We start from the raw sequence: 19,579 nt of genomic DNA, 5'->3' as shown, positions 1-19,579 counted from the left end.
GGCGATCATGGCTCACTGCAGCTTTGCCCTCTGGGCCTCAAGCAATCATTTCACCTCAGTCTCCCGAGAAGCTGGTACCACCGGTGCATGCTGCCATGGCTGGCTAATTAAAAAATTTTTTTGTAGAGACTGAGACTCCGTATGTTGTCCAGGCTGGTCTCAAATTCCTAGGCTCAAGTGATCCTCCCGCCTCAGCCTCCCAAAGTGCTGGGATTGCAGGCCTGAGCTACCACAACTGGCCTGTCGTCTAAGTCTTAGTAAATATTCTCACTGAGAGGTATTATAACACAGTATCTAGGAGATACTCAAGTTTTCCATATAAGGAGGTAGTTTTAAAACTTCACTAGTAAAGACTTTTGATAAGAAAAACTTTCAAAAGTTGTTTAGTTCTTTCCCCTCTAAGGACACACGTGGGCCTGAGAAGAAGAAAGCATTTACCTTTATGGACTGGAGCAGAGATTGCTGTGGGGGCAAACTCTTCCAGAAGGTCAGTAGTAGGGTTAGAGAGCAGAGAGCAATCAAGCAGGGAATCTTCCCCGGTGAGAGAATCTGAGTCCAGATTAACAGCATCCCAGGTCAGTGATGGCATTAAGTGGCACACACAACAATATCATGAGATTAGATCTTAGCTTTTAAGTTACTGCATTTACATGTTACACATACAAGCTAAAGTGGGAGAATGAAAACCAAAAGAAATGTGTGGAGCCTTCTGGATTTTCATCTATAGAAACATGTCTTTCTAGATTCCTCTTAACATTAATATAGAAATAGAGGATAATTTTTTGCTCAGAGGTTGCTGGTTAGACAGGTCTGTGATTTGGATGCTGAGCTAACTTTAGCACCTTCATTCTTAGTGAATGCCATTTGGGAGAAAAAACTTTACAATTAGAGTTTCACTTAAACTTTCCCTAAACACTCATAGAATGAAGTTACTATAGGACAAAGTACCCAAACTGATTAGGAGAGGGTTGCCTCTGGCTTATTATTAGCAGAATGTGACAAGATTAAACAGTACCTTCTAGAACTCAACCAGGTTCCCACCCACAATGCCTCTAGCTAGTATTCTTTACATTGAAATTGGCCCTTTGAACATGATTTTGATTTCAGAAAACCAAGACAAAAACTCAGAGTTTAAGTTTCTTTTTGAGACGGAGTCTCGCTCCAGCTCCCAGGCTGGAGTGCAGTGGGGCAACCTTGGCTCACCACAACCTCGGCCTTCTGGGTTCAAGTGATTGTCCTGCCTCAGCCTCTCGAGTAGCTGGGATTACAGGCATGCACCACTAGACCCGGCTAATTTTGTATTTTCAGTGGAGACGGGGTTTCTCCATGTTGGTCAGGCTGGTCTCAAACTCCCGACCTCAGGTGATCCGCCCACTTCGGTCTCCCAAAGTGCTGGGATTACAGGTGTGAGCCACGGCGCCCTGCCTGAGTTTAAGCATTTTAACACAGGGATTGTTTTCTGAGAAAGTTTTCTAGGAGAAAACATTCAAATGAGGATAAGGAAAATAAATCATATTGTCTTTGGAGGTAATTTCTTTTCACCTGCATGAATTTATCCTCATATTTCCTAGGCTTCTAATTGTTTCTATCCAAGTTTGAAAACCAGATACTTTGATCAAGGGAATTATGGACAAAAATAAATAAATAAATAAATAAATAAATAAATAAAGAAGGTTACCAAATCTGTATTTGTGGGCAGTTAAGAAATTCTATTAAGACTGAATTTTGAAATTAGGGTACAAGCAATACTAGATCTAGGGAAGACTTCAACTTTGCCTACAATTTTACAGCAAATTACCCATACAAGATTAAAGCACTGTGCTGGGAACAGAACATCAATATATAGAAGATGAGCTCCATGGACATCACTGGCATTGGTAGACTGGAAAGATGCACAGCAATCTGGAGGGTTAAGGGTATCCTTACAGCTCGGCGGAGTTCTTTAATTAAGGACATAGAGGGATCCCACCACCAGTGAAAAGAATCTTGAATAAAGAAATACTGTAACCAGAGAAAGCCCAGAGATCACCCCACAGAGAACATGGCTCCAAAAAGTACTCAGTTCTTTAGCAAGGAAATATATCCCTCAACATCTAGAAGCTGGGGCTGTGACAATTCAGTGTCCATTTTAGGAGGAACTACCTGGGCTTCAAAGTAAGCCCAGGATCGACTGAGCCAGGTGAAAAGACTGGCTCAGAGGTTCACCACACCGACCAGTCCCTGCAGCTGCAAAGACACCTGACTGACCTGTGCGATTCGAGGTCACAGATTCCGTCTGAGATGGGAGGCGCTGGGGAACTGGGGGCTCCAGTCCTGGTATGAGACTCTCAACAGCAACATCAGCTTTTTCTTTCGTAACAGAGCATTAAGAAGAGGAAAGGGTAAAGGAAAGGGAGTCAGAAGTTTCTTTAGGAAATTCTGTGAAGCTTTCTTCTTTTTTTTAATTCTCATTTTTTGAGATGGTGTCTCGCTCCTGAGCTCAAGCCATCTATCCCACCTTGGCCTCCCAAAGTCCTGTGGTTTACAAGCGTGAGCCACTGCACCCAGCCATGTGAAGACTTTCTTTTAACAGGTCTCTAAAATGCCAGTCTCAGGCAAGGTGGAAAGAACAATAAGTTACTTTATTTCTACTGCTCTGAACGTCTAGGCTTCACTGAGCATGCGTGTGCAAGGTTAAATACTGTGGCCAGTTTCACTAATGATCAGTTCTCATAAACAAATTCGGAACATAAGCCACTCAGCAAACCTCTTCCATGTCACAACAGATGGGCTGAAAGGCAACTTAATTTTTTCTGGTAATTTCGCTTTTATTAAGGGATAAACCTGGAGGCAAACATCCTCTGCGCCATGCAAAGGCCATTAATCCATCTCAAACCCCATCCCAGGATGTAGCTGGGAGGCCTTTTGCACCACGTGATACCCCTCAGCTGCAGGCCTACCCCTATGCAAGGTCATGGCACTTCTGAGTTCTAGGACTTTCTGCCCAAAGGCATTATTAGGTGCCTCATGACTGGACCCTCCTGGAGTACAGGGGCCTTGGACATTTTGCAAATCTTGCCTGACTTGCTGTTGGAACACAGGAAAATGTGAGAGAGGAAGCAGACCAAGCCCATGCCCTGGATTCTATTTATGGGGCTTAACCAGTGGGCAAAATGTTTTCTCAGTTACTGATACTTGGTATATACATGGATACATGGACCTTTTTAAATTTTTTAATTTTGTTTAAGATGGGTCTCTGTCACCTAAGCTGGAGGGCAGTGGCATGATCAGGGCTCACTGCAGCCTCAAACCCCCTGGCTCAAAGCGATCTTCCGTCTCAACCTCCCAAAGAGCTGGTAGCACAGGTGTGCACCCCCACACCTGGCTAATTAACATTTTTTTTTTGTAGCGATAGGGGTCTTCCTATGTTTCCCAGGCTCGTCCCACTGTAGCTGGATGTACATGGGCCTTCTAAAGAAGAATCTGGGCTGGGCATGGTGGCTCACCCCTGTAATCCCAGCACTTTGGGAGGCCAAGGCAGGTGGATCACCTGAGGTCGGGAGTTCAAGACCAGCCTGACCAACATGGAGAAACCCTATCTCTACTAAAAATATAAAAATTAGCCAGGCATGGTGGTGCACGCCTGTAATCCCAGCTACTCGGGAGGCTGAGGCAGGAGAATCGCTTGAACCCGGGAGATGGAGGTTGCAGTGAGCCAAGATCTCGCTATGGCACTCCAGCCTGGGCAACAACAGCGAAACTCTGTCTCAAAAAAAAAAAAAAAGAAGAAGAATCTGCTAAATTTCATTAAGTTCAGTAAAGGTAAAGTCTAGTTAGAAACCAACTTTTTAAAGTTTTTCTAACTAAATGTGAAACTTTCCACATTCCTCCTCACTCATAAGAGATCCACTCTAGAAATCTCAAGATATCAAGAAAGGCAAAAAATAGATGTTGTACCCCCGAAAAGCAAGGAAAACACTTCATGTGGAGTGATACAAGTGAGATTAAATAGCCTTGGCTTCTGGGGTGGCAGGGCTGTTCCCCGGGGATTGGTTAACTAGGTACTTGTCATTCTTGAAACAGACACACATATCATGCATGACTGAAGAAACAGAGATGATGACTTTACCAATTACAGCATCGGAAGTGCTACCAAAAGGATCTGTCATAGGCAAGAGGTCAGGGAGCAGAAGAGAAGTGTCAGGAGATTTGAGTCCCTCAATTAGTTTTTCTACGTTGGGCAGAGAGACAAAAAGAAAGCAAAAATGTAGTGAGATATTAAAGCCAGCGGATCATTCACTATTCTTTATGCAAACACATTTTAGGGGTCAATATTTGGTACAGATTCACCATAAAAATGAATGCTATTAATATCTTGTTAACAACAGGCTTTCAAAATTGGAAGTTTAAAAATGATTACTTCCTCAAGTGAAGCAGTCACTTTGTAAGGCATTCAAGATGCTGCCCTGGGTCTGTCTGCTTGTTTTTATTTGAGGTGTAATTTGCATATAATAAAAGTCGCCCATTTTAAGTGTACAATGTGGTTAGTTTGGACAAATGTATACATTCATATCATTACCACTGAAATGATACAGAACATTTCCAAAACCTGAGAAAATTCCTTCATACACCTTTACAGTCAGTGCCTTCCTCTCACCACAGACCCTGGTAACAACAGATCTGCTTTCTGTCCCTACAGCTTTGCCTTTTCCAGAATTTCCTATAAGTGGAACCACAGAGTATGTAGTCTTTTGTGTGTGGTTTCCTTCCTTCGGCATAATGCCTTTGAGATGAAAGTCATCCGTGTGGTCCCAAGTATCAATAGTTTGCTCTGTTTTTCTGCTGAGTCCTGTTCCATTGTATGGCTGTACCACACTTTGTTGATCCATTCACCAACTGAACATTTGGTTGTTTCCAGTTTTTAAGCTCGTAAAAATAAAGCTGCCATGAACATCTGCATATAAATCTTTGTATGTTCATTTTCCTTCCTGGGCTTAGTTTTGAATCTCTCTCTTTTTTCGGGGGTTGGGGGGGACTTTATTTAGAAACAGTTTATAACTCACCAAGATAATCAATTCAACCACACCTAAGTTGACTTCAACGATCATTTATTGTCTGCCAACTATGCACCTGTGACATGCTGGCAGTCATATTATTCTATGGTCAAATATCACAAAATTCACTTAAGCCCGAAAATGGATTACTCTTGATGTCTTCTGGCCAAGAAATAAAAGGACGCCAGAGCCACCAGACTTGTCACACCTGGTAACTTAATGTTTGACAAGGTGTACACGTTAGGATTCCTTCCAAAACGATTCTTTTAGCCCGATCCATCAAGAACCCTCTATTTACCTTTAAGCTATTAAAGGTAAAGCATTAACTTGAAACAAAATAATGAATCATAGAATCTTATAGGAAGAAGGGAATTTAGAGCTCGTATTTCCTGTTAAGAGAGAGTTAGATCACATAAATTCTGTAACTTGCCCAATTAAAGACATGTCAACAACATTCTTTTAAAACATGGAAATGTCATTAAGATAACTAAAATTAAAATGTTTGCTTGAGAAAAAGAAGTGACTTAAAGTCCAAGAACGTGTATATAACGTTGTAATAAATCTCTATTCTTCTAGGCCATTTGGGAATTGAGATAAGCAAGAAATAAATTGATATTTGTGGAAAAACAGGAACCAAATTTTAGGTGATCTTCAATTTAGGTGATCTGTAACTACACAGGTCAAACAAAAGAATGGATTTCAGAGTCTTGGCAAGATAATTTGCTTTAGTATAATTAACACACTGCAGAAAAAGACTTATATGTAAAGCCAATTCACCATCTCTGGAGTCTATGGAATGTAGATAACTTTGAATTAAATGACAATAAGCTACATATCTCATTTATACCTCATTTATATTTAAAAAAGGAAGGACAGCTGGGTGCAGTGGCTCACGCCTGTAATCCCAGCACTTTGGGAAGCCGAGGTGGGTGGATCACCTGAGGACAAGAGTTTGAGACCAGCCTGGCCAACATGGGGAAATCCACATCTCTACTTAAAATACAAAAATTAGCCGGGTGTGGTAGTGCATGCCTATAGTCCCAGCCTGACCAACATGGCGAAACCCTGCCTCTACTAAAAACACAAAAATTAGCCAGGCGTGGTGGCGCGTGCCTGAAGTCCCAGCTACTCAGGAGGCTGAGGCAAGAGAATTGCTTGTACTCAGGAGGTGGAGGCTGCACTGAGCCAAGATCGTGCCATTGCGCTCCAGCCTGGGTGACAGAGTGAGTCTCAAAAAATAAAATAAAATAATAAATAAATAAAAACATAAAAATAGGAAGGAAGAAAAAAGGAAGCTTTTCAGTTGCAGGAAAAAACCCTCACAGGGCACTAACCAAGTATACAAGTGTAATTATATTAGCACTAACCTTACACTGTATATGACATTATAAGATGTTAAAAATATCTCTAATAATTTTCAGCATACTGGTAAAAATAAGATGGTTTTCCTAAAAAGTCTAACTTTGCATTGTTCCAAACACTAGTTTTTGCTTCATTCCTCTCTCCTCAAAAAACTGTCACTTAAAAAAATGAAATTACTTGCTTCTTTTAAGTTAGCACTCATATATTTGCAATCTTGAAAAGCAATGGATAAAAAGTAAAGACCCAAAATTACTTGCTTGTCTTTCATGCAGCAGTTTATCTTGGTGCAAAACTTCAGGCTAGCATTCTTTCAGATTCTGAATTCTAGCCTCTCTGTTGACATGTTGTGACTCTGGCACAGTTCCTTAACCTTCTGACATTATCTGCTCATCTGTAAAATGGAGATGCCTCCCCCTACTTTTTTGTACTTGTCACTCAATACCATCTCCTCTAAGCCTTTCCCCACCTTCCTGCCACGTCAGGAATCTTCTGGAGCATCCTGCACTCAATTCTCTTACAGCCCTTAAGCATGACTGAAGGTAGGGTCTTACGAACCTTTGTATCCCAGTTCTTGGTTTCCCCTCAGATGCCCTGCCACATCTATGCCTTTTAGCTTGACTGGGGAGGTGGAAAGAACAGGAATTGAAGAAAAATCTCTTTTTTTTTTCTGAGATGGCGTTTCACTCGTCGCCCAGGCTGGAGTGTAATGGCACAATTTCGGCTCACTGCAACCTCCCTCTCCCATGTTCAAGCAATTCTCCTGCCTCAGTCTCCAGTAACTGGGATTAAGAGTGTGCACCACCACACTCGGTTAATTTTTGTATTTTTAGTAGAGATGGGATTTCACTATGATGGCCAGGCTGGTCTTGAACTCCTGACCTCAGGTGATCCACCCACCTTGGCCTCCCAAAGTGCTGGGATTACAGGTGTGAGTCCCTGAGCCTGGCCTTTTTTTTTTTTTTTTTTTTTTTTTTTTAAAGAGACAGGATAGTGCTCTGCCACCCGGGCTGAAGTGCTGTGGAACGAACTCCTGGGCTCAACAGATCCTCCAGCTGCAGCCTTCTGAGAAGCTAGGGCTACAGGCATGTACCACCATGCTCAGCTAATACTTTTTATTTTTCATTTTAGTAGAGATGGGGTCTCGCTATGCTGCCCAGGACAATCTTGAGCTCCTGGCCTCAAGTAATCCTCCTGCCTCAGCCTCCTGAGTTGCTGATATTACAGGTATGAGCCACTGAACCTGGCTCAAGAATCTGATATTTTTATAAGTCATTAGCAAAAAGCACGTGGGAGGGTAAAGAAGTACATGAGTGTACACGTGTTGTGTGGTGAGACAGAATGGTGTAAACTGCCTAATTTAGGGGGGCTTATTTTCTGACCAAACCTCAAAGTAACAGGCTATTCACATAGATAACTTGTATGGCCACGGCTGCTTGGGAATACTCAAATACCAGAAATGTGGGAGGGAGGAGCTGCAGACAGAACAATACCAGGCACAAAGCTGGGAGTGAGAGCACAGGCCATGTCTATGTAAGGTGGACAGCTGTGCGAAAAGCTGCTTGGACTCCCAGGACTCTCACAGGGAAGGAAGGCTCCCAGTGACTCAGTGGGCCTCCAGGTGCCAACACAATGATGGACATCACTTACATTTGTAGAGCTTAATATCAAATATTTTCATTCATTATTCAAAAACCCCTGGGTTTGGGAATACTAATACAGTTTAAAAGAATGAAGATCAGAGACTATGAGAATGTGCAACTTGCCCAAAGTCACAGATTAGACATGGTAGAGCCTGGACTTGTCTCTGAAGTTCTCTCTGTATCTGTCTAGGGGTCTGCCTATCTCCATCAATATAGGAATATGAGTCTTCACATAGACATGGTCCCAGGGACAACGGTAATGTTATCAGACAGGTTAGCATTGGAAAGAACCTCGTATCTCATCTAATACAGCCTTCTCCTCTATGAATGAAGAAATCAGCTCCAGAAAGTTAAAGAAACTTGCCAAAGATCTCACAGCAAGCAAGCAAGAGAGCTAGCTGATACTAAGACTCAGATATTTGACCACACTGGAGTTTCATTATTCTGGTTTAACTAAAGTTTTGATTGCTTTAAAATGTAAGGACTCTTAGAAGAGGTCACATCTAAAGCTATTACTGGTCATTTTTGGTCATTGTAAATGAAGAACTTGAGAAAAGGATGTAATGGGAGGCACAAGAAAGGCTATAGGATGCTGACAGTCTGTAAATCATGGAGCCTGGAGGCCTTCCATCTGCAGCAAGGGCTGGCCCTGATATCCTTTGTTTTATAAATTCTGTCCTTTCCCTTACAGTTTAATAGAAACACACTGAAGCCAAGTATCATGATGGGGCATGGAGAAGAATAGCACAGAGAAGAGAGTGGTGAATGTAGGAAACTGTAGAAGTGTTCCTTAAGATCCAAAAACATCAATCAAGCTTCACATCAGCATATTGTGACTTAGTGATGTCTAATGAACAAAGATATTTTTTCCCCATGAGTTATGAGAAGTGGCTTCTTTGGATGCAAAGGCAAAAGCCATTCTTCTGGGACAGTTCATACCTGAAATGTAGAAAGACTGACACTGTTATTCTCAATTATTTAAGGGGATAGACCAATGAAACCCCCAAATTATTCATAAATTGTATTTTAGTAATGATTTAATCTTCCTTAGAAATGTTTGTGACAAGCAGTTGGACAATTCTGAAGAGAAGAAAACGGTCCAGTTTTGCATTAGTATTTTTTGTTTGTTTGCTTTTTTTTTTTTTTTTTTTTTTTGAGACAGAGTTTCACTCTTGTTGCCCAGGCTGGAGGGCAATGGTGCGATCTCGGCTCACTGCAACCTCCGCTTCCTGGGTTCAAGCAATTCTCCTGCCTCAGCCTCCCGAGTAGCTGGCATTACAGGCGCCTGCCACCACGCCCAGCTAATTTTTGTTATTTTTATTAGAGATGGGGTTTCGCCATGTTGGCCAGGCTGGTCTCAAACTCCTGACCTCAGGTGATCCAAAGTGCTGGAATTACAGGTGTGAGCCACCACACTTGGCCAAGTTTTGCATTAGTTTTTAGGCTTACTCTGATATTTCTAGAACTGACTCCAGACTCTAAACGTGTGTGTGTGCACGCGCGCGCGCGTGTCTGTGTGATTGAGGGAGGGGAACAAAAGTTGAATAACTATTGGGTACTATGTTCAGTACCTGAGTGATGGGATCAATTGTACCCCAAACCTCAGCATCATGCTATATACCCAGGTAACAAACATGAACACGTATCCCCTAAATCTAGAATATAAGTTGAAGTTATAAAAAAAAAGATAGAGAGTATCATTTTATTGATTTATTTTTACCTTTTATTGTGATACTATACATTTTTGGAATTTTAGCTGGGGTCTGCAAAATCCCAAAAAATAGAGTAAAAGAGCCTGAATTTAAGTTGCCTGATTTTTCTAAGCAATTTTCTCACCTGTAAACAGATTAAGAACTACTTTAAAGTGTTGTTGGGATTAAAAGGGTGTATTTATCAGAATTAATGTGTATAAATATACACATTATATACACATTTATAATGTGTACAAATAAAGTGTTTGGTACATAAAAGGGGATTAACGTCTCTTTTAAGTAAGAGGACTAAATGGGCTAGGGGGTCACCAAGCCACAGGTGCCTGTGATTACAGTAGTGGATATGGGTCAAGTTCCATATTTTACTCAAATGCCTTGGGTGAGAACAGAATAAGCAGAACTGTTAGAATAAAGTGAAAGGTGGGGAAGAGGCAGGATGGTCTAACAGAGAGGTAGACAAGGTACTAAGAAACAGGAGACCTGTTCTACACTAAGTTTGTGTAGTACTTTGGGCAAATCTCTTACTCTTTCTAGACTGAAGTTCTCTTATTGACAAAATGAAGATAAACTGGCCAGGTGCAGTGGCTCACACTTGTAATCCCAGCACTCCTACCTCAGCCTCCAAATAACTGGAACTACAGATGCATGCCACCATGCCTGGCTAACTTAAAACTTTTTTTTTTTTTTTTTTTTTAAATAGGGTCCTTGTATGTTACCCAGTCTCATCTCAAACCCCTGGCCTCAAGTGATCCACCCATCTCAGCCTCCCAAAGTGCTGGGATTGCAGGAGTGAGCCACCATGTCCAGCCCCTCTCCTAAAATATCAAAAGAGAAGCCGGCTATGGGGCTCAACCCTGTAATCCCAGCACTTTGGGAAGCTGAGGCAGGTGGATCACCTGAGGTCAGGAGTTCGAGACCAGCCTGGCCAGCATGGTGAAACACAATCTCTACGAAAAATACAAAAATCAGCCAGGTGTGGTGGCGCATGCCTGTAATCTGAGCTACTCGGGGGGCTGAGGCAGGAGAATCGCTTGAAGCCAGGAGGCAGAGGTTGCAGTGAGCTGAGATCGCGCCATTGCACTCCAGCCTGGGCAACAGAGCAAGACTCCGTCTCAAAAAAAAAAGAGGACAGGAATCTACTTATACAGGCTAATAAAAGCAAGGGCTTGCTCAAGGCCCATTCTGACTCTGGTTAGGAATATGAACAGGAGGAGCAGAACAGGCTGAATTGACAGACATGGAAGGGCCGAATACAAGCCCCACCAAAAAAGAGGACACGGCTGCTCCAGTCTTGTGGCTTTGGAAATCTATGTTCTGTCTGAGTTGGAGTGTAAGCCCTGAAGTCTGATGATGAGAGATGATGTTTTAAAACTCTAGTCACTCTAAAAAAGAAATAAAATAAAATGAAATCTAGTCACTCTAAAGAGTTCTTAGCATTGATAAACCATTTGTGACATCTCCAAGTTGGAAGCAAAAGTCAAACATCATGCCCCATTCCAAGTTCATTTTAGAGAATTAAATCTGCAGAAAGATAAGCTTTCCAGAGTAAAAACACATATTATGATCAACCTTGGACTTCTCAGTATCACGAGACGGCAGTTGGAAATGAGGAAGAGGCCAGGCCAAAAGTTATGAGAAGAATGCCCGTCTTGACTATAAACCTTTGAGAAAACACAGCTTCTCTTGCTTAACTTCTCAAGAGATGATGAAGTGCCATAAACCAAGAGGCACTTTTTTAAAAAAGTTTTTAATTCTAAGAAGCAGCACTGATGGGGCAACGAATGTCTTCTTGCTTAGTCTGTGGAACACCAAGATCAGTACTGCAGAGTTGTTATAAAAATCGTTTCCTCAAATCCTTGTGCATTGTTGGTGGGAATGTAAAATGATGCAGCCTCTATGGAAAACAGTGGTCCTCAAAAAGTTAAAAATAGAATTAGCATATGATCCAGCAATTCCATTTCTGGGTATATACCCAAGAGAATTGAAAGCAGGATCTGGAAGAGATATTTGAGCACTCAATGTTCACAACGGCATCTCTTACAAAAGACAAAAGATGGAAGCAACCCAAGTGTCCATTAACAGATGAAAGGAGAAAGAAGCCTCTCCCCTCTCCCCTCTCCGGTCTCCCTCTCCTTCTTTTTTCGGTCTCCCTCTCCTTCTTTTTTCGGTCTCCCTCTGTTGCCGAAGCTGGACTGTACTGCGGTGATCTCGGCTCGCTGCAACCTCCCTGCCTCGGGCTCCTGTGATTCTCTTGCCTCAGCCCGCCGAGTGCCTGGGATTGCAGGTGCGCACCGCCACGCCTGACTGGTTTTTGTGTTTTTGGTGGAGACGGGGTTTCGCCCTGTTGACCGGGTTGGTCTCCAGCTCCTGGCCTCGAGTGATCTGCCCGCCTGGGCCTCCCGAGGTGCTGGGATTGCAGACGGAGTCTCGCTCACTCAGTGCTCAATGTTGTTCAGGCTGGAGTGCAGTGGCGTGATCTCGGCTCGCTACAACCTCCACCTCCCAACCGCCTGCCTTGGCCTCCTGAAGTGCTAAGATTACAGCCTCTGCCCAGCTGCCATCCCGTATAGGAAGTGAGGAGCGTCTCTGCCCGGCCGCCCATCGTCTGGGATGTGAGGAGCGCCTCTGCCCGGCCGCCCCGTCTGGGAAGTGAGGAGCGCCTCTACCTGGCCACCCCGTCTGGAAAGTGAGGAGCGCCTCTGCCCGGCCGCCCCGTCTGGGAAGTGAGGAGTGCCTCTGCCTGGCCGCCCCGTCTGGGAGATGAGGAGCGCCTCTGCCCGGCCGCCCAACGTCTGGGAAGTGAGGAGCGCCTCTGCCCGGCCGCCACCCCGTCTGGGAGGAAGTGAGGAGCACCTCTGCCCGGCGGCCCCATCTGGGAAGTGGGGAGCGCCTCTGCCCAGCCGCCCCCTCTGGGAGATGAGGAGCACCTCTGCCCGGCCACCCCGTCTGGGAGGTGAGGAGCGCCTCTGCCCGGCCGCCACCCCGTCTGGGAGGAAGTGAGGAGCGCCTCTGCCCGGCCGCCCCGTCTGGGAGGTGAGGAGCGCCTCTGCCCGGCCACCCCGTCTGGGAGGGGAGGAGTGCCTCTGCCCGGCCGCCACCCTGTCTGGGAGAAAGTAAGGAGCGCCTCTGCCCGGCCGCCCCGTGTGGGAAGTGAGGAGTGCCTCTGCCCGGCCGCCCCGTCTGGGAAGTGAGGAGCGCCTCTGCCCGGCCGCCGCCCCATCTGGGAAGCGAGGCGCGCCTCTGCCCGGCTGCCACTTCTTCTGGGAGGAAGTGAGGAGCGCCTCTGCCCGGCCGCCCCCTCTGGGAAGTGAGGAGCGCCTCTGCCCGGCCACCCCGTCTGGGAAGCGAGGAGCGCCTCTGCCCGGCCGCCCATCGTCTGGGATGTGAGGAGCGCCTCTGCCCGGCCACCCCGTCTGGGAGGTGAGGAGGACCTCTGCCCGGCCGCCCCGTCTGGGATGTGAGGAGCGCCTCTGCCCGGCCGCCCCGTCTGGGAAGTGAGGAGCGCCTCTGCCCGGCCGCCCCGTCTGGGAGGGGAGGAGCGCCTCTGCCCGGCCGCCCCGTCTGGGAGGGGAGGAGCGCCTCTGCCCGGCCGCCCCGTCTGGGAGGGGAGGAGCGCCTCTGCCCGGCCGCCCCGTCTGGGAGGGGAGAAGCGCCTCTGCCCGGCCGCCCCGTCTGGGAGGGGAGGAGCGCCTCTGCCCGGCCGCCCCGTCTGGGAGGGGAGGAGCGCCTCTGCCCGGCCGCCGCCCCGTCTGGGAGGGGAGGAGCGCCTCTGCCCGGCCGCCGCCCCGTCTGGGAAGCGAGGAGCGCCTCTGCCTGGCTGCCACCCCGTCTGGGAGGAAGTGAGGAGCGCCTCTGCCCAGCCGCCCCATCTGGGAAGTGAGGAGCGCCTCTGCCCGGCCACCCTGTCTGGGAGGTGAGGAGCGCCTCTGCCCGGCCGCCCTGTCTGGGAGGAGTACCCAACAGCTCCGAAGAGACAGCGACCATCGGTAGTGGGCCATGAGGACGATGGCGGTTTTGTTGAAAAGAAGGGGGGGAAGTGTGGGAAAAAGAAAGGAGAGATCAGATTGTTGCTGTGTCTGTGTAGAAAGAGGTGGGCATAGGAGACTCCATTTTGTTCTGACTAGGAGAAATTCTTCTGCCTTGGGATGCTGTTGATCTATGGCCTTTCCCTCAGCCCGGTGCTCTCTGAAACATGTGCTGTGTCAACTCAGGGTTAAATGGATTAAGGGCGGTGCAAGATGTGCTTTGTTAAACAGATGCTTGAAGGCAGCATGCTCTTTAAGAGTCATCACCACTCCCTAATCTCAAGTACCCAGGGACACAAACACTGCAGAAGGTCGCAGGGTCCTCTGCCTAGGAAAACCAGAGACCTTTGTTCATGTGTTTATCTCCTGACCTTTTCTCCACTATTATCCTATGACCCTGCCATATCCCCCTCTCCGAGAAACACCCAAGAATGATCAATAAATACTTAATTAAAAAAAAAGAAAAGAAAAGAAAACTAGTAAAGAGGAAAAGGTCCAATATTTGGAAAAACAGCAGGTTTAGAGGAAGTACATAGAATCTAAGAACAAATGATGTTTATTTTGTTAGACTCGCATGTAATTATTTTGTACTTCCCTGATTTTGCTTTATCTTTGTTAATGCTATAATTAAAAACACATTTGAGTAAAAAAAAAAAAAGAAAAAAAGCTTTAGCAGGGGTGGCAAACCACAGCCCACAGGCCAAGCTAGCCTGCCACCTTTTATAAAGTTTAAAAAAAAAAAAAAAAAAAAAGAAAGGAGAAAGAAAATGTGGTATATACATACAATGGAATATTACTTAGCCTGAGAAAGGAAGAAAATTCTGACATATGCTACAACATGAATGAACCTTAAGGATATGATGCTAAATGAAATAAGCCAGTCACAAAAGGACAAATACTGTATGATTCCACTTATATTCGGTTCCTAGAGTAGTCAAATTCATAGAGACAGAAAATAGAGTGGTGGTTGCCAGGGGCTGGGGGAAGGGGAAATAGAGAGTTGTTGTTTAATGGGTACAGAGTTTCAGTTTTGCAAGATGAAAAAAGGTGGGTGGATGGATGGTAGTGACGGCTGCAAAACAATGAGAATATACTTAATGCCACTGAACTGTACACTTAGAAATGGTTAAAATGGTAAATCTCATTATGTACATTTTACTACAATTTAAAAGAATAATTTAAAAATATTGTCCCCAATTTTCAGAGAAATTTCCTCAATCTTTTTAATATATATCTATGTGTGTGTACACACACACACACACACACACACACACACACTTTTTAAGAGACAGGGTCTCACTCTGTCACACCCAGGCTGGAGTGCAGTGGTGTGATCATAGCTCATTGCAGCCTCAAACTCCTGGGCTCAAGGGATCCTCCTGCCTCAGCCTCCCAAGTAGCTAGGACTACAGGCATGCAGCACCATGCCTGGCTAATTAAAAAAAAAATTTTTTTTTTTAGATACAGGGTCTCACCATGTTGCCCAGGCTGGTCTCGAACTCCGGGGCTCAAGTGATCCTTTCGCCTTGGCCCTGCAAAGTGCTGAGAATATAGGCATCAGCCTGGCCCAGCCTCGTTTCTACTATATTTTAAAACGCTGGTACTACTTATAGCTTATCTGTTTCCTAATGCATACAGAAGGCAAATAAATGGACAAACAGCATTTGAGCATCAATGAAATATTCTGAGACTCACTAGCCATGCATCATTTGGCAGCTTTGTAAGCATACAAATGTTCATGGCTATGATTTTCATATTCCAGACCTTCTAAGAAAATTTGTTTTATAGTGCTTTGAAAAATAAAAATATTCCTTAAAACAAACCAGCGAACCAACGTACAATTATCCAGTGCCCTTTACCCATAGTTTGACAATCACTGTATCCAGGAAATCTATTTTAATGGTTCTCAGTTGTGCAAAAGTTAAAGGTCATAAGAGCAAGTTTAATTTCAACAAGAGAAAAATATCATTTTATGATAACTAGGACTGCCCCACTGGGAATAGGGATGTAGAACCAAAGTTGAAACAGCATTTCCCATCTTTATAGTAATTTAAAATTCACACAGAAATTTCAAATACATGATTTCATCTAACCTTGAGACCACCCCATAAGGTAGGTTTTAGTATTGCCAATTTTAAGGATAAGAACACACAATTTAAGTGATTTGACCACAATCACCTACACTAATGGCTAGAACTCAGGTCTAACAGTTTCAAATCTATTTTTATATTTCCCAAAGCCTTAAATTTAGCTCTCTGGTCAAAGGCTTTATTGATCTGAGAACTGTCCCAAAGATAAAAGAAATCTCCACTGTTTGGGGAGTGTGGGCAATGAGAAGAATGTGTGGCTGAGCACAGTCAGAACAACACTAAGGCCTCACTTCCTCACCCACACAATGAGGGCGTTACTTGACATTATCTATCACCTACCACTCCCCAGTATCTATAAGATCAAAGGTACTTGTATGTGAAATCATTTTAAAAGTATAAAACAAAAATGTTAAAAGTCATTGAAACACATGGTCTTCAGGAGACTGAGAGTCCATGGGTCTTTTTTTTTTTTTTTTTTTGAGACAGAGTCTTGCTCTGTCACCCAGGCTGGAGTGCAGTGGCGCAATCTCAGCTCACTGCAATCTCTGCCTCCCGGGTTCAAGCAATTCTTCTGCCTCAGCCTCCTGAGTGGCTGGGACTACAGGTGCCCACCACCATGCCCAGCGAATTTTTGTATTTTTAGTAGAGACAGGGTCCCACCATGTTGGCCAGGTTGGCCTCGAACTCCTGACCTCAGGTGATCCACCTGCCTCGGCCTCCCAGAGTGCTGGGATTACAGGCATGAGCCACCACGCCCGGCCAATTCTTTTTTTTTTTTTGGAGATAGAGTCTTGCTCTGTCGCCCAGGCTAGAGTGGAGGATTGTGATCTCAGCTCACCGGAAACTCCGCCTCCCAGGTTCAAGCAATTCTCCTGTCTCAGTCTCCCGAGGACCTGGAACTACAGGCGCATGCCACCATGCCTGGCTAATTTTTGTATTTTTATTAGAGACGGGGGTTTCATCATATTGGTCAGGCTGGTTTCGAACTCCTGACCTCAGGTGATCCACCCGCCTCAACCTCCCAAAGTGCTAGGATTACAAGTGTCAGCTACCACACCCGGCCTTTCCTGATTCTTATCATCAGTATGGCTGAGAGTAGATGAGCATGTATGCAAAACAAAGAAAGAAAACCAGGCAAAAAACCTGACTGGTGTCCAAAGTGGGCTGGAGGTGTCATAGACTACTTGCTTTTTGTGGGGTAAAACCAAATTTGCAGTTTGCCCAGGTTCTAGAGATACTGAACCCTGAGCCCTTTCCTCACTCAATATTTAAAAATGTTAAAAAAGGATGCAGTGGCCTTGATATAGAAGCTGTGTAACTGAATGTGCTAGAGGCTGAATGTTAAAATAAGCAGAATAGTCAAAGCTACCGTGGTAATATAACATACTTAGCACAATTCTGCAGGACACCATGAAAGGACGGGGTTAAACGACCTGCTGAGCCTAGCTACTATTCTCATCAGCCCAGGGCCTGGCAGCTGCCTGACACTGTGGGCTGTGCCTTCCTTTATTCACTCTCAAAGAGTGGGTGTGGGGGGAGTGGCTGGGAGTTGTCAGAGGTGCAGATGGAAGGCTATGGAGCCAGTCATCTGGTGCCTGGGAGCTGGGACAGAAATGGAGGGTAATGGGGCCACCTAAAGGCTTCCAGCCTCTGGTTTTATTTCATTCGTCGGATCTGTAAATACTCACTGAGTAAACACAGACAGTGTCATTGGCACAGCTGATACAGGTGATGAATAAGACAGATGAGGCCCCTCCCTCAGAGTGATAGGATGAGGAAAGACAGACTATGTCCTGATAAGGGCTGTGAAGAAAAAGTGCCAGGAGATGTGACTGGGAGTGCCCGTGGGACCACACTGGGCCTTTCTGAGCAGACGGCATTTAAGCTGAGACCCACAGGTTGAATGACACAAGGGAACAAAGCTGAAGGGAAGGCTTTCCAAGCTGAGCACCAGCAAGTGAAAAGTCCCTGGGGTGGGAACAAGCTTAGCTTGTTGGAGGAAAGACAAGATGGAGGGGAAGAGCGCTCTCAGCTGAGATTAGAGGGGTAGGCAAGGGCCACACCACTTAGGGCCTTGCAGGTCGCAGTAAGCAGTCTGGATTTTATGTCCCCTCAGTGACATGAGAATTCACCAAAGCACAGAAGAGTTAACTGTCTAACTTATGTTTTCAACAGATGAGTCTGGTCTGACAGATCAGAAAGTAAACAACACACTCCTGGAGTTCTCTATTAAAATGTCTCATTTTAGTTGATCTTTCCACTGAAACCCAAGAGAGGTCTTGGCTTAATTGGTATTAAAGTGTATACCAGTAACATTTCAGCAGGAATCCACCGGGATGAAAGCAGCATGGAGGACCAGGAGACAGGAAAGATGACAAGAAGGCAGGCAGGATGGCAGCCAGCTGGCTCTGGTGGCCCCAGACGCATTTCCACAAGCTGAATCCGATTTCCTGAGCCACCTGGGGCATGTGCCTGGCTCTTCAACCCTGATCCAGAGGACTCCTGTGACAGCTGCACAGGACAGTTACTTGCCTGAGGGCCCTCATCCTCTGCCCTGTGCAAAGAGGCCTTCCTCCTGGCTTCTGCAGCCCACCTAAGCAACAGCAAAGCAAGAACCTGAAGGGGTGTCAAAAGGAGAATGCCTCCATCACCTCTTTCCCTTGTCTGATCCCGTGATTACCAAAACAGGGAGGAAAAGACAGTGAGCCCCAGCTGGAGTTTACAGCCCACACTTTTCTAACCTTCTATTCAAAATGAACTTGTTCAAGTACTGCCAGGCATACCTGAAGAGTGCAAAGGAAAAAAGTGCCTCTATTTCATTCCTTTCTTCCCTTTTAACTACCCTGTATTGAATCATTCCTTAGTGGTTTTCGATATTTTTAAGCTACATCCAGGTCCAGTAAGCTATAAAGTTATACAGTACTACCTGATCAAGGCAAGTGTTTGCTTCTCCTTAGAGGGGTAAACAAATTTGTCTAAAAATAAAAAATAAAAACTGCCTTGGTACCCTAGCTGCAGTCTGTCTTAGTGATGGTGGGCAGACTTGGTAAAGGATATGAACATCGCAGTCACTTCCAATCTTGAAGCAAGCAATCAAATACCTTTAACATTTTGGGAGAGAAAAAAAACCAAGCCAGTCCTATCAGTTCAAGGTCAAGAGTTGGTAGGGGCAACAATGGGAAAAAAGGAAAAATGATCAGAAGCAAAACAACTGTCAACTGCTTCTAAGGAGCTGGAACAATTTGCTTTTGTGAAGAGACTGATAGATAAGAGAAAGGGCAGCTTCTCTTCCCCACACCACTCCTCCCTCCAAAAAGAGTACAGAAGGCCGGAAGGAAAAGCTTTGGCAACTTGAACTCCAACTGGGAAGCATCCAATCACTATTCCAAAAGCTCTTTCAGAACACATTAACCACTTTCTACTTTTTAGACTGCTACTTAAAATTGAGATATGGTGGACTACAAGAGATACTCAAACTCCTGCAGTCCAACGCACTTCACTGATGAAGAACCAAGCCCAGAAGGTTTTCAGGTAGAGGCAGAGCTTGGAAGGAAACCCAGGTCTCCTGACTCACATTCCCTATTAATTATTATCCCATTCCCTAATTATCATTATGTGTTTTTATATTATAAAATAAAAAGACATTATAGAAAAGTAAGAACTGAATAGAAGTCACCCACAATCCCATTATCACACTATCACCACTATTCAGTTTGT

At 45.0% G+C, this 19,579-nt stretch overlaps 1 protein-coding gene across 23 annotated transcripts in view; it reads right to left on the bottom strand.

Annotated features, from left to right (window-relative positions):
- AAK1 (AP2 associated kinase 1) overlaps positions 1-19,579 on the bottom strand; it is a 193,654-nt gene that overhangs the window by 20,262 nt on the left and 153,813 nt on the right. For 9 of the 23 annotated variants that reach the window (XM_054474745.2, XM_063648624.1, XM_063648623.1 and 6 more), the window contains 3 exons: positions 4,109-4,210; positions 2,248-2,349; positions 439-549 (listed from right to left, as the gene is read on the bottom strand). The exons of 4 other annotated variants lie outside the window; for them this stretch is intronic. In XM_054474745.2, coding sequence (XP_054330720.1) covers positions 439-549; positions 2,248-2,349; positions 4,109-4,210 — 315 coding nt within the window. Of the gene's footprint in view, positions 1-438; positions 550-2,247; positions 2,350-4,108; positions 4,211-14,668; positions 18,456-19,579 lie in introns of those variants that run through there. 10 more of the 23 variants (XM_063648632.1, XM_063648634.1, XM_063648633.1 and 7 more) reach the window with 4 other exon arrangements.

The sequence above is a fragment of the Pongo pygmaeus genome, chromosome 12 (genome assembly GCF_028885625.2).
Source record: "Pongo pygmaeus isolate AG05252 chromosome 12, NHGRI_mPonPyg2-v2.0_pri, whole genome shotgun sequence".
In the NCBI taxonomy this organism is placed as follows: domain Eukaryota; kingdom Metazoa; phylum Chordata; class Mammalia; order Primates; family Hominidae; genus Pongo; species Pongo pygmaeus.
Note: the sequence above shows the minus strand (reverse complement) of the source record. Positions and strands in the feature narration are given on the sequence as shown.